The sequence below is a fragment of the Prionailurus viverrinus genome, chromosome A2 (genome assembly GCF_022837055.1).
Source record: "Prionailurus viverrinus isolate Anna chromosome A2, UM_Priviv_1.0, whole genome shotgun sequence".
Lineage (NCBI taxonomy): Eukaryota > Metazoa > Chordata > Mammalia > Carnivora > Felidae > Prionailurus > Prionailurus viverrinus.
Window position 1 is genome coordinate 114,423,505 of NC_062562.1, and position 14,607 is coordinate 114,438,111.

The window sequence follows — 14,607 nt, forward strand, 5'->3', positions numbered from 1 at the left end:
TTGAACTCTTTATCAGATAGATTGCTTATCTCCATTTCACTTAGTTATTTTTTGAGATTTTATCTTGTTCTTTTGTTTGGAACGTATGCCTCTGTCACCTCATTTTTTCTCACTCTGTTTATTTCTATGTATTATGTAGGCCAGCTGTGTTTCCTGGTCTTGAAGGTTGTGGTGTTACTTAGAAGGCAGTCTGTGAGCCCAGTAGTACAGTGCCCCCTAGTGCCCAGCACCAGATGGTCCGGTGGTGTTCCCTGTGTGGGCAGTATACACCCTCCTGTTGTGCCTGGGCTGCATCTGCTGTAGTTGTGCTGGTGAGTGCTGCTGCCCCCCAGCCCATCTGTCTGCAGCGTCTGGCTGTGACTACTGGGAGTGTACTGGTGGGAAGGGCTGGCCCCTGGTATGCCCAGCTGAGAGGCCTGGCTATAGCTGCTACAGGCTGGCTGGTGGGTAGGACTGGCTCCTGGCATAGCTGGCTGAGAGATCAGGGTAGGCTTGTGTAGGCATGCCCCCTCCACCCCCAGGAGCCTCTTTGGAGGGGGCGTGCGGTGCCAGTCCCAGCCAGGACTGCCAGGTGTGTCGGGGACGGGAGCCACTTGGCAGGGTGGGTCTGCAGGGGAATTCTGGGGTCAACAGTGAGTGCTAGCAGTACAGATGGAGAGTGTCAGAACCAGCTCTGGCAAGCATCCAGCCAGCTAGATTGAAGGAGGGCAAGAAAAATGGCACCCACCAGCACTTTCTTTCTCTGAGAAAGCCCTTGTAGATCCCTTCCCCTTCAGCACACGTCTTAAAATTAAGTCAGTAGATTTCCTTCACTTATAACCCAGGTGGCTTGACCAACTGCTGCTCTGTGCTAGGCCTTGGGCATAGTGGTACAGTGTGCTGGTCCTTTAAGAACAGTCTCAGTTTCCTGTAATCCTCTGCCTCTCCTGGAGTGCAGCCCTTCTCAAAGCCAGGTGTTGTAGGAGCAGGTCTTTAGGTACAGATCCCCATGGCCTGGGGTGCTTAATGTGTGGCTTGATAACATTCCTCAAGGAGGACCTTCACACCTGTGACATCCCTCCCACTTGGGGGTCCCTCCCCTGGGGGATTGGTGCTCAACTGCATCTCTGCCCCCTCTTCCCTTCTCAATGTGTCTTCTTCTTTGTCTTTAGCTGTGGATGATCTCTTCTGCTAATCTTTAGATCATTTTCCGAAGGACTTAAATTAAATGTGTGTCATGGGAGGAAGTGAGCTCAGGTTACTCTTACTCTGCCATCGTCTTAGAACTCATCTCAAGATAGCCTTGATTTCCTTTGTGATTTCTTCCTTGACTCATTGGTTGTGGGAGGTAAGATTTAAAAAAAAATTTTTTTTAATATTTATTTTGGAGAAAGAGCAGGAGTGGGTGAGAGGCAGAGAGCAAGGGAGACATGCAGGATGTGGAGCGGGCTCCATGCTCTGAGCTGTCAGCACAGAGCCTGACACAGATCTTGAACTCACAAACTGTGAGATCATGACCTGAATCGAGGTCAGACACTTAACCTACTGAGCTACCCAGGCGCCCCTGGAGGGCAAGATTTCATACTTTAACTGGTGAAGGACGATGACATTACACAGTGATAACTGATGGACACATAATGTAATAATTTATAAATGTATTTAGATATAAAATCTAGAACAATACAGAGAGTTACATTTGAAACACTATATTTACATCAAATGTAATTCTAAAAAAAATTCAAATAATTAGAGCTGAAGACAGTAAGAAATGGAGGAAAACAACTGAAAAGAAACAAAAAAAATTGACAGTTAAGCCTTAATGTAGCAATAATTACCTTAAATGTAAATGACCTAAATACACCAATACAAAGAGCTTGCCAGAGTGTAGTAAAAAATATGACTCTACTGTATGCTTTATTTTAGAAATTTGCTTCAAATATAATCAAATTTGTAGATTAAAATTATATTGTAGATTTGTAGACCCTTGATAAAAGGGTCAGTCCTCCAAGAAGACATAGCAATCCTAAATGTGTATGCGCCAAAGAAGACAGCAGCAAAATATATGGTTGAAAACTGATAGAACAGAAAAGAAAAAGAGACAAATTCACATTCCAAGTTGGAGATCTCATTGGCCCCTTCTGAGAAATTGAAAGAACAAGTGAATCAGAAATGAGCAAGGATGTGGAAGAACTCACTAACATCAACCAGGAGGATCTAATCTATGTTTATAAGACACTCCACGCAACAAAAGCAGAATTCACATCCTTTTTAAGTGCTCAGGAAACATATACCAGGATATGCCATATCTAGGCCATAAGACAACCTTAACAAATGTACGAGATTGAAATTGTACAGAATATGTTCTTTGTTGACAATGGCATCAAAAAGAAATCAATAATGTAAACATACCAGGAAATTTTCTTTTTTTTTTTTAATTTTTTTTAAGTTTTATTTATTTTTGAGAGAGAGACAGAGAGAGTGAGTGGGGGAGGGGGAGAGAGAGAATCCCAAGCAGGCTCTGTGCTGTCAGCAAGGAGCCTGATGCGGGGCTCGAACTCACACACTGTGAGATCATGACCTGAGCCAAAACCAAGAGTCAGACTCTTAACCGACTGAGCCACCCAGGTGCCCTTACAGGAAAATTTCAACATTGGAAACTGAGAAGCACATCTTTAAATATTCCATGAATCAAAGAACAGTGTCAAGGGAAATAAAATATAGAGAACTTAATGAAACTGAAAATGGAACCTATCAAAATTTGTGGGAACAGCCAAAGCAGTTCTGAGAGAGACAATGATAGCACTCAGAATGTATAGATTAAAAAAGTCTCAAAACAGTAGTCGACGTTTTCACTTTAAGAGCCTAGAGGAAAAAAACAAAGAAACAGAAAACCTAGAAAAAAGAGCAAAGTAGATACAAAGCAACTAGAAAGAAGGAAACAGTAAAGAGAACGGATCTATGAAATTTAAAAAACAGAGAAAAATCAATGAAACTAAGAGTTAATTCTTTGAAAAGACAAAGTGAAAAAGCAAATTACCAGTATCAGGGATAAAATGGGCTACCACTACATTCTCTGCAGACATCAAAAGAATAATAGGGAATATTGCAACAAAAAACAACCTCTGCACACATCAATTTGACACCCGGAAGAAATGGACCGATTCCTCAAATACCAGAACTATCACAGCTCGTCCAATGAGAAATAGATAAATTAAAATTTTTATTTTATTTTTTAAATTTACATCCAAATGAGTTAGCATATAGTGCAACAATGATTTCAGGAATAGATTCCTTAATGCCCCTTGCCCAGTTAGCCCATCCGCCCTCCCACAACCCTCTAGTCACCTTCTGTTTGTTCCCCATATTTTAGAGTTACTTATGTTTTTTCCCCCTCCCTGTTTTTATATTATTTTTGTTTCCCTTCCCTTATGTTCATCTGTTCTGTGTCTTAAAGTCCTCATATTAGTGAAGTCATATGACATTTGTTTTTCTCTGACTAATTTTACTCAGCATAATACCCTCCAGTTCCATCCACATAGTTGCAAATGGCAAGATTTCATTCTTTTTGATTGCCGAGTAATACTCCATTGTATATATATACCACATCTTCTTTATCCATTCATCCATCGATGGACATCGATGGGCTCTTTCCATACTTTGGCTATTGTTGATAGTGCTGCTATAAACATGGGGGTGCATGTGTCCCTTCGAAACAGCACACTTGTATCCCTTGAATAAATACCTAGTGCAATTGCTGGGTCGTAGGGTAGTTCTATTTTTAATTTTTTGAAGAACCTCCATAGTGTTTTCCAGAGTGGCTGCACCAGCTTGCATTCCCACCAGCAATGCAAAAAAGATCCTCTTTCTCCACATCCTCGCCAACATCTTTCATTGCCTGAGTTGTTAATGTGAGCCATTCTGACAGGTGTAAGGTGGTGTCTCATCTTTCATCGTGGTTTTGATTTGTATTTCCCTGATGAGTGATGTTGAGCATTTTTTATGTGTCGGCCATCTGGATGTCTTCTTTGGAGAAGTGTCTATTCCTGTCTTTTGCCCATTTCTTCACTGGATTATTTGTTTTTTGGGTGCTGAATTTGATAAGTTCTTTCTAGATTTTGGATACTAAGCCTTTATTTGATATGCCATTTCCAAATATCTTCTCCCATTCTGTCGGTTGCCTTTTTGTTTTGCTGATTGTTTCCTTCACTTTGCAGAAGCTTCTTATTTTGATGAGGTCCCAGTAGTTCATTTTTCTTTTGTTTCCTTTGCCCCCAGAGACCTGTTGAGTAAGAAGTTGCTGCAGCCATGATCAGAGAGGTTTCTGCCTGCTTTCTTCTCGAGGGTTTTGATGGTTTCCTGTCTTACATTTAGGACTTTCATCCATTTTGAGTTTATTTTTGTGTATGGTGTAAGAAAGTGGTCCAGGTTCATTCTTCTGCATGTCCCTGTCCAGTTTTCCCAGCACCACTTGCTGAGGAGACTGCCTTTATTCCATTGGATATTCTTTCCTGCTTTGTCAAAGATGAGTTGGCCATATGTTTGTGGGTCCATTTCTGGGCTCTCTATTCTGTTCTATCGATCTGAGTGTCTGTTTTTGTGCCATTAAGAAAATTTTTTTAATGTTTATTTTTGAGAGCGAGTGTGCGAGTGGGAGAAGGGCAGAGAAGGGAGGGCAGAGGATGAGAAATGGGCTCTGTACTGACAGCAGGCAGCCTGATGTGGGGTTCTAACTCAAGAACCACAAGATCATGACCTGAGCTGAAGTTGGATGCTTAAGCACCTGGGCCACCCAGGTGCCCCAGAAACAAATTTTAAAGTGAGATACATTTGACATATAACATTGATCAATTAGTTTTAGTTGTGCAACATGAGTTTGACATGAGCATAGATTGAGAAACGATGATCACAGTAGGTTTAGTTAACATCCATCACCACATGTGGTTGACATTTTTTTCCCCTGTGATGAATAGAAAATTTGAATAATATAACTACTAAGAAAAATGGATTTGTGATTTAAAAACTTCCCAAAAGGGGGGTTCCTGGGTGGCTCAGTCGGTTAAGCGTCCAACTCTTGGTTTTGGCTCAGCTCATGATCTTAGAGTTTTATGAGTTTGAGCCCCATATCAGACTCTGCGCTGGTAATGCAGAGCCTGCTTGAGATTCTCTCCCTCACTGTCTTCTCCTCTCTCCCTCTGTCTCTGTCTGAAAATACATAAATAAACTTAAAAAAAAAAAAAACTTCCCCAAAGGAAATATCCAGGCCCGGACTGTTTAACTGGAGAATTCTTCAGTTATTTCCAAATATTTAGGAATTAATATTAGTTCTCCACAGTTTCTTACAGAAATACGAGAGGAGGGAACACTTCCTAATTTGTTTTATGAAGCTAGTAGTTATTATCCTGATTACCAGACCAGAGCAGATAATAAAAAAAAAAAAAAAAAGGAAAAGTACAAACTATTTTCCCTCATAAATCTAGAGCTAAAAACCCTTAGCAAAGTATTAGTAAGCAGAATTTGGCAACACAGAAGAAGGACCTATACCATGTGCAAGTGAGGTTTATTTTAGGGATGCAAAGCTGGTTTAATATTTGAAAATCCACATATTAACAGTTTTAAAGAAGACAAGAATGATTATGTTAAATGATGCATGAAAATCATTTTACCAAATTCAGTGTCCTTTTCTGATGAAAACTCTCAGAATAGAAACAGAGTAACCTCTTGAATTTGCATAAAGAACATGTTCCAAAAGCCTGTCGCACATTATACGTAATGGTTAAGGGTCTTTCTAAATCCCAAACACGTAGCATATGTTCAACTGCCCACTCAACATCTGAGCTGAAATATTTGATAGACATCTCAATATAAACTTGCAAAACTGAACCTCTCCTTTACCTGTACTCCAACCTACTCTTCCTTGTCTCCATCTCATTAGATGGCACATGTGATGCACAGCTTTGGAATCATTCACGGTCTTGCTCTTTTACCCATGATAAACAGCAGGTTCTTCCAGACATACCCTGAGATTATACCCACATCTCATCTCTGACCTGAATTACTGCCTTTGCCCCGAAACTGCTTCGCCCCTGTCTTGGCTCCATTAGGGTCTATTTTTCACCCAGTAGCATGAGTGCCTTTTAGGAGTTAAGTCAAATCAGGGCATTTCTCTAGCTAAAACTTCAGTAATTTCTCATGTCACTAATAAGGGCAATTTTGCAGTTGCCAAGGTGGAAAAAAAAAAGTTTATAATGATCCTTGAGTAATTCCAGCATATTGTTAATGCTTTAATAAGTATTTATTGAGAAACACGTGTGTGCCAAGAACCCCATTAAGTATGGGGACTGTGACTCTGACTACTAAACCTGTTCATTATACTCCCAGAGTTTTGACTCCAGGGGAGAATACAGGTAGGCAATAATCCAGTGGGCTCAGTGCTAGGATTTGAAAAATACAGAGCGCTAGGAGAATGTTTGTGAAGGGCCCCTTTGCCAAAGGAAGTGAGAGGAAACTGAGAAAGTACCTGAAAGATAAATAGAACTGAAAAATAAATACACATTAGGCAGGTGAAGAGTGGGTAAAAAGGAAGGGATTAGTGGAAAATTGAATCCTTCAGAAAGAGAGGATGGGTATGACCAGGCAGGTGGGGCTGGTTCCTAGTGTGAAAGGGGGTCCAGATCACATAGGGTTTTATAGAGTGTGGTAAGACTTTTGAGACTTTATCTTAAAAAATAAGGATTATGAATTGGAGGATTATGAATAGTGACATCATAATATTTCTTTTTTTAGGAAGCTTATTTAGATGGCAGTTTGAGAAATTATTCATAGAGACAATAATAGAGGCAAAGAAAGTGTTTAGCAGAAATCCAGCTGAATGGTAGTGGTGATCTGGACCAGAGTGATGCCTGGAGAGAGGGAGCGTAGTCGGCGTACTCACAAGGTGGTTAAGAGAAGAGATTGATAGCACTTGACCAAGAGAGAAGGGGGCAAAGGAGGTGGCTGAAATTTCTGTTTGGGTGTCTAAAAAGAGCTGCTTTTTAGAGAAAATGATGAATTCAGATTTGTGCAAGATGACTTTGAATTATCTGTGAGACTTTCATGGGGAGAGGTGCCATTGGCCTTCTGAATTTGGGTTGAATGAGTAAAACAGTTTAGGAGAGAGAGAGAGAGATAGTTGGGATCGAGATTCGCATTTTCCCCTCCTTGAGCTATTGACTACTAACTGTTTAACACTTGAGCATCTGAAATTGTAAGCTTCTTGTTGTACTGAGAAGAGGGATAAGTTAGGCTTGTTGAGACTTGTTGGGAAGTTGTGTTTACTTTTAAAAGTCATTGATCTTGAATGAAGAGACTATCTCTTGTTCAGACCTAGAGACTTCCTCTAGATGCTAAATATAACATTGTGATATATGACACACAGAGCCCTAGAACGTTGCCATTGCACTCTGTTGTCAGGGTGTGTTAAAGGGTCAGCACAAGGGGTGTACCTTCGTAGAAACCTACAAACGTTGTGATTGGAATGTGGGCTCTGGAGTCAGGTTGCCAGGATTTACGCTCTGGTTCTGCTGTGACTATGGGCAGGTTATTTAACTTCCCTGAGTTTGTTTTGTCCCGTATAAGGCGGAAACAGTATCACCTACATCATGTGGTGTTTGTGCAAGTTGAGTTAATATTGGAAAGCGTTCAGAACAGAAAACTGAATGTTAGCCATCAGTATTACTGCTGTTATTAATAGATGAGGCTTTGTTTATAGAGGTAACAGAGGACTCCGTGATGTTCAATGGGTGGTACACGGTCTAGGGGCAGCATGACTGGAAAGCCCAAAGTGTTAGTGAATTTCTGGAACTTCTTCGGTGAAGACCGTGAATTGCTGTGCCATGCAGATGATAGTTATTCTTTCACGATTTCATTCTTTCTAATCACGGGAGTGGGTGGTTATTATTAGGAGGAAACTGGGGGTTGTTAACTGCATATTAACACGCAGGGAAAATGGAAGAGCATTGTGTTTCATCCGTATCACTAATGATGCTTTCTTACAGACCTGTGATTTTTGTTCTCGCCTGAAGAAATAGTGTTTCTGGGTAGGTTTTCTGCTCCATGAGAAACCATCCTCTTTAAACTTATAGGTATACTGAAATTACAATGAAGATGGGTTCTTTTTTATTTTCAGAAAAGCTTTGCTTTATCACTGATTAAAAAAAAAAAATGGATTGGGAGGAGGACAACAGACCGTGGGTCCAAATGCTGATGTCGAGGTCTGCGCCGGTCAAAAGGCCGGTGGAAACGCAGGCTGGCAGTGCTAAATGCTCAGTGTTCCCATAAGGCTCCTGTTTTGAACAGTTAGATAAGTTCTTTCTTGTTCTTCCCTGGAATCCTGCTATGAAACATTCAGAGAGATGGGGAGAAGGAGGAGGGAGAGAAGGGGAGGGGGGAAGGGTGTCACAGGGAAGGAGAGGGAGGGAGGCAGGTCATGCTTCAGTGATTGCTATTTTCACTGTTGGATACTTTCTCATAAACTATTTGCCTTTCAATTTTACAGGAATTTGAAAGTGATTATGTTGTGTTTAAGTCCAAAACTTTGGAATTTGACCGAAGGCTTGGGACAATTCTTTGTGAAGGTTTCTTTAACTGCAATGGTTTAGAAGCTGCATTCAAGGTTAGTTCTGAAGAAGCTATCATTAAAAAATATTTTCCTAGTGAATACATTCCTTTCAGATCCAGGTAAACTATTAACCAGTCACATGCTGTTTGCATTCACCTCCCTGAATTAAATTTTACGTACTGCTCTGATGAATGATGTGCACCCTGGACAAGGTCATTGTCAGGACTTTGGGGCATTGATCTTTTCTCAGATGCAGTGTTGTAGCTCTTGTTACCTTTAGAGTGAGGTTGGCATGGCCAATGAAATCCTGATTGAAAATTAAGCCTCCATGAAAAGTGGGAAATACCTCTTAATCTAAGATTTTTTTCTTTACCGTTGTTTACATGTGTTGGGTTTACCTGGCCACTTCATTACTCTGAAACAAATAGCATTTTGGGTACTATGTTTCATGAGATATAAAGACATCATAGGTTATCAAACACACCATTATTCTGTGTATACAGAAAGGAAAGTGGTGCCAAAAAATTATGGTTCCATCGGTTATATACAATAGTCCACTTTGAGATGTTAAGATGCAAAAAAATGTTGGACAGAGAACTGACGAAATGCAGTGTGCTATGTATGTATTCTGAGTTACATAAAAGAAATGCATCGTCGCAGACCTCCCAAAAGGACAGCTTATGAGATGAGGAAGAGGGACATATATGAAACTTGCTTGTCAAAGAAAAGAACTGTAAGTGACATGTAAATTCAGATGATATCCCACAAGAGGAACTGAGGCTTCTGTTTCAGGAGAAATACGCCTAGGGAATCTTGGGCACAATTCATTGAAAATGGCAGTGCAAAACAAGAGAATGGACACAGGCTTCATGTAAGATACTGTCCGATTTTGACCTTCAGATTCACATGATCAGTCAGTTGGTGGTGAAGGTGGAATTGTCTTGGCCTGGGAAAGCATTTTAACATGGAGAATTGACAAGGATCAAGTAGTTGTTCATTTTGTAAGAGCTGGGAGATGAAATGGAGATGCTGTTGCCCAAAATATATAGCCTGTTATTGTAGAATTAAGCTGCCTGTGATCCCATCTCTCAGAAATTACTATTTAATACCACCACTACTTTTTATTTGGCTAGAAATGCATACATGTATCTCTTTGACAAAAGTGACATCATAGGCTGGCCCTCGGCAACCTTTTTCACTTAGCAATCAATCATAAATATTTTCTTTTATAGCAGAATTCAATACTGTTTTTGTAATGGGTACCTAGTAATGTATCATACTCTCTGCTACTGGAGCTACTTTGTTTTTCATGCTTTTATAAATAACTAGAGGAAAGAATGTAGATGGTTCTCTTTACAGAGGCTCCTACCTGTTGTTGTTGTTGTTGTTGTTGTTGTTGTTAAAGCCTTTTTTTTTAATGTTGGGGTGCCTGGGTGGCTCAGTCAGTTAAGTGTCCGACTTTGGCTCAGGTCATGATCTCACAGTTAGTGAGTTCAAGCCCCATGTCTGGCTCTGTGCTGAGAGCACAGAACCTGTTTGATATTCTCTCTCTCCCTCTTGGTCTGCCCCTTCCCTGCTCCTTCCTGCTTTCTCTCAAAAATAAATAAATAAATGTAGAAAAAAACCCTAAAATGGGGCATCTGGGTGGCTCAGTTGGTGTGACTTCAACTCGGGTCATGATCTCACAGTTTGGGAGTTCTAGCCCCACGTCGGGCTCTGCGCTCACCTCTAGGAGTCTGGAGCCTGCTTGGCATCCTGTGCCTCCCCCTCTCTCTCCCCCTGACTTGTGCATGTGCTCCCTTCCTGTCAAAAGTAAATACATAAACATTTTAAAAATAGTGTTTGTGTATTTTTGAGAGAGAAAGAGAGTGCGACTGGGGAAAGGGCAGAGAGAGAGAGAGGCACAGAGGATCTGAAGCGGGCTCTGGCCCGACAGAGAGCCTCATGCAGGGCTTGGACTCGCAAACCGAAAGATCAGGACCCGAGCCAAAGTTGGATGCTTAACCACCTGAGTCACCCGGGCGCCCCTGCTACCTCTTCTAATTCAAGTCTCTCTTCTTCTCTTAGCACAACGGTTGGTACGGATTCTCTTCTCGTGTGTGCCACTTCTCTTTTTCTAAACAACTTTGTCTTTTTGTCATGTATTTTTTTTCTTTAACTTTCCCCATATTTGTACCTTGTCTGTGGAAACGTATAACATGAGCTCCTGCCTGGTAGCTCTGCAGGGGTGGGACATCATCTTAGGTTTTTTGTTATATTTAGATCCCTTCCTTCAGTGTCTTATGTAGCCAACACTTCATAACTGCTTGGGGTTGGGTAGACTGGTCGTCAGAGTAATGGAATGACACCCTGGTGAGGGTGACTGCAGGGAGAAAAGTGGCAGAGGACAAAACTTACAGGATTGCGTATTGAGGAAAAAACAATCTCTGCCACCGGTACAGGATGATAAACTGTGACCGTTGGCTGTTGGGTCCCAGGGAATAAATATTTGCAGACGCTTTTCCCAAGACCATGATTCATGCCTGCCCTTGGCAAAGACGTGACCAGGAAGGGCACTGGGCCCAAACACTGTTCTCCTCTAATGTGAAACTGTAGTTCAAAGCCTCCAAGTGTCGACACTCAATAAAAAACAAAACAAAGCCAAACGCGAAGGGATGTTTCTCTGAAATGTAGTGTGTCTGCGTGAAGCTAGACTGAAGTGTGCGAGTTAAAGTGTCTAGAGGAGTCCTCAGACAGTGAAAGTGGAAGCGATAAAAGTGTGACATGTGTAATGGTTCAGGTGGCAAGAGATTAAAAAAATTGTGGAAAGAGGAAAAGCTAGGAAAAAAACATAAATAGCTAGTACTTGAATGGTGGCAACAGCCTTAGGAAAAGCCATGTTACGTAGTGAAAGTGGGAATTAGAAGAAAATTACAGTGGATCTTAAAGATCTCAAATGGGATATTTAGGAGACGAAACATGTAGTAGGAGTCCATGTTTAATCGTTTGAGGTTGATAGGAAGGGAAGTGTTTTTTATGCTCTTTACAGAATAGCTCTCAGTGCCATCATGACAAGGAAGCAAGAGGTGCCAGGGACCACAGTTCGCATCCCAGAGGGTAATTTTTAGCTACTTGGTCATGTGCACCTGCCTAAAGGGTTAAGACTTTTCTTCTTACCATTTCCTGGCTCTCCAGCCTCCCCATAGCCTCTGTGTCTTTTCTCTGTTACACTTGGAGTCACGTCTCACTAAACATACCAGGTAGACAAGATGAGATGTGGTCAGGAAGCTTCTGGTATTTCACTTGTGGTCAGTACAGTAAGTGTTTGAAAGAGCATGTTGGGAAATCAGTGCATTTCCCTGCTGTCGGAGGATTGCGCTTCTTTGTTCAATCTCAGTGTTGGCTTCTGAATGTTAATACAAAATCCAAAGTCAACAAAATAGTGGTTGTAAGGAGAAAGTCTATTTGCATTTTGCTAGGTAGCCGCTAACCAAGCAGGTTTAAAAATGTTTAGCAGTTTCTATAGTAGTTATAATTGATATTACCAGAGGAAAAAAAGCCTAATGTATCTAAACTGATCTCTAAGATACAGTTAAATCTACTTTTTACTTCGAACAATTTTTTGTTGTTGTTGTTGCTGTTTTTCCCCCAGTGAATGTGGTTTATGTAAATATTTAGAAAATGTTAACAGGAAAGCTGTTTTTAAAGAACAGGTTTTTCCCCCCATTATTTTGCTTTAATTCCAGTGTAATTAACATATAGTGTTAAATTAGTTGTACAATACAGTGATTCAACATTTCTGTACATTACCTTACTTCAGCTCCATTGGTTAAGCATCCAGTTCTTGATTTCGCTCAGGTGATGATCTGGTTGTGAGAGTGAGCCCTGAGTCGGGCTCTGCCCTGGGCAGGAGCCTGCTTGAGATTCTCCCTCTCTGTCTGCCCCTCTCCCACTCAGCCTGGCTCACACCCTTTCTCTCTCTCTCTCTCTCTCTCTCTCTCTCTCTCTCTCTCTCTCTCTCAAACAAAGAAAACAATTAAAAATCCCAATCCTGTACATTACTTAATGTTCATCCTATGTGTCCTCTTAACACCCCTCACCTGTTTCATCCATCATCCATCCCACATACCCTCTGCTAACCACCAGTTCTCTGTTTTTGAGTCTTCTTCTCTTGTCTTTTTTTTCTTCATTAAATTTCACATACATGATATCATGGGTTATTTGTCTTCTTCCGAGTGATTTCTCTCACTTAGCATTATTCCCTCTAGATCCATCTATGCTGTTACAAGTGGCAAGATTTTATTCTTTTTTTATGGCTCATATTCTATTGTACATATACCACATCTTTTCTACCCATTCATTTATTGATAGACACTTGGGTTGCTTCCATATTTTGCTTTTGTAAATAATGCTACAGTCACATAGCGGTGTATATATCTTTTCAAATTAGTGTTTTGTATTTGGGTAAATACCCAGTAGTGCAATTACTGGATCGTATGGTAATTCTATTTTTAATTTTGTGAGGAACCTCCATACTGTTTTCCACAGTGGCTGCACCAGTTTGCATTCCCACCAACGGTGCATCAGCATTGCTTTTTTTTTTTTTCCACGTCCTCACCAACAGTTGTTGTTTAAAGAAAACAAAAATAGTTTTTTAAATGTTTTGTTTATTTTTGAGACAGACAGAGACAGAGCATGAGTGAGGGAGGAGCAGAGAGAGAGGGAGACAGAGAATCTGAACCAGGCTCCAGGCTCTGAGCTGTGAGCACAGAGCCCGATGTGGGGCTCGAGCTCACCCACTGTGAGATCATGACCTGAGCCAAAGTTGGACGCTTCCCCACTGAGCCACCCAGATGCCCGTAAAGAAAATAAATTTTGAGGGACACCTTAAGAAGGCATAGACATTGGTGTATGGTTTTCTGCCATCTTGCTGGTGTTTACTGACTTTGAGGAGGTATCTTCTTTTAAAGAAACATCTATATAACAGGTCTAGTAACTGACATTTGATGAAACCCACACAGAGTAAGCAAGTGACAAAATAATTTTAAATGACCCCTTGGTTGTTTAGGGCCCGCACCGGGAAGCCCTGGCCCTGGTGCCAGACTGCCCAGTGTCCAACAGCAGCCCTGCCACTAGCTGTGAGAATTTGGGGAAATGACTCCCTCTCCACGACTCCGTTTTCTTATCTGAAAGATGTGACAACAGCATTGTAAGGCCCTTAAAATACAGTACGTGGCACCTCGCAAGCATTATTTAAGCACATCTTATATGACAGTGTGCATTTTAATTACATCGTTTTGCTTGCAAGGAAAGCTGTCTGACGCCGGCACGCAGAAGGATCCACGTGGGGCAGAAGACAAGGCAGGAGGCTAGTGGAGATCCAAGGTCAGGCTCCTCAGATAGCTAAGCCTTGTGGAAACTGGTGGTGAAAGTTCATTTGGATTTGGGTGGGGAGCCTGGACTGAGCGAGGAGGGCTGAAGGACCTTTACTGTCCTGCTTACAGGTGATGTGATCCTGTTCCAGTCCACTTCTTTTTCTTCTGTCTCCCTATTGGTTTCCTCCCCTTGCTGATAGTTTTTGTTCACTCCTAATTTTGCCACGGTGACTTCAAGCTGCTGTGCCCCAATTCTTTTCCGGAGGAGGAGAGAATGTGATGAGTTCAAGGCATTAGTTTGAGTAGGACATTCCTGTCAAAGGAGATGTCTGCCTGTGGGATAGTTGCCCTGGGAACAGGTCACCACTACGGCCCGAGGCCACCGTGTCGGGGGTCGCTGGGTGGTGTGGCAGGTAACATGGCTGCCATGCGCAGGACAATCACAGTAACTGGTACATTCGGTATAATTTACTATGACTATTACTATCATGAAGTGTATTTATTTTGACGGAAACAGAAACAGCTTGAGTGGGGAGGAGACAGAATCCCCAGCAGGCTCAGCACTGCCAGCTCAGCACGATTAGGGCCACGAACTCGAAAAACCGTGAGATCATGATCTGAGCTGAAATAAGAGTTGGACGCATAACCGGCTGAGCCACCCAGGTGCCCCTGGCAGAA

The 14,607-nt window shown here is 41.7% G+C and overlaps 1 protein-coding gene across 2 annotated transcripts in view; it reads left to right on the forward strand.

Annotated features, from left to right (window-relative positions):
• Positions 1-14,607, forward strand: part of DNAH11 (dynein axonemal heavy chain 11) — a 355,616-nt gene that overhangs the window by 47,603 nt on the left and 293,406 nt on the right. For both annotated transcript variants that reach the window (XM_047849106.1, XM_047849105.1), the window contains exon 9: positions 8,513-8,629. In XM_047849106.1, the coding sequence (XP_047705062.1) occupies positions 8,513-8,629 (117 nt within the window). The remainder of the gene's footprint in view (positions 1-8,512; positions 8,630-14,607) is intronic.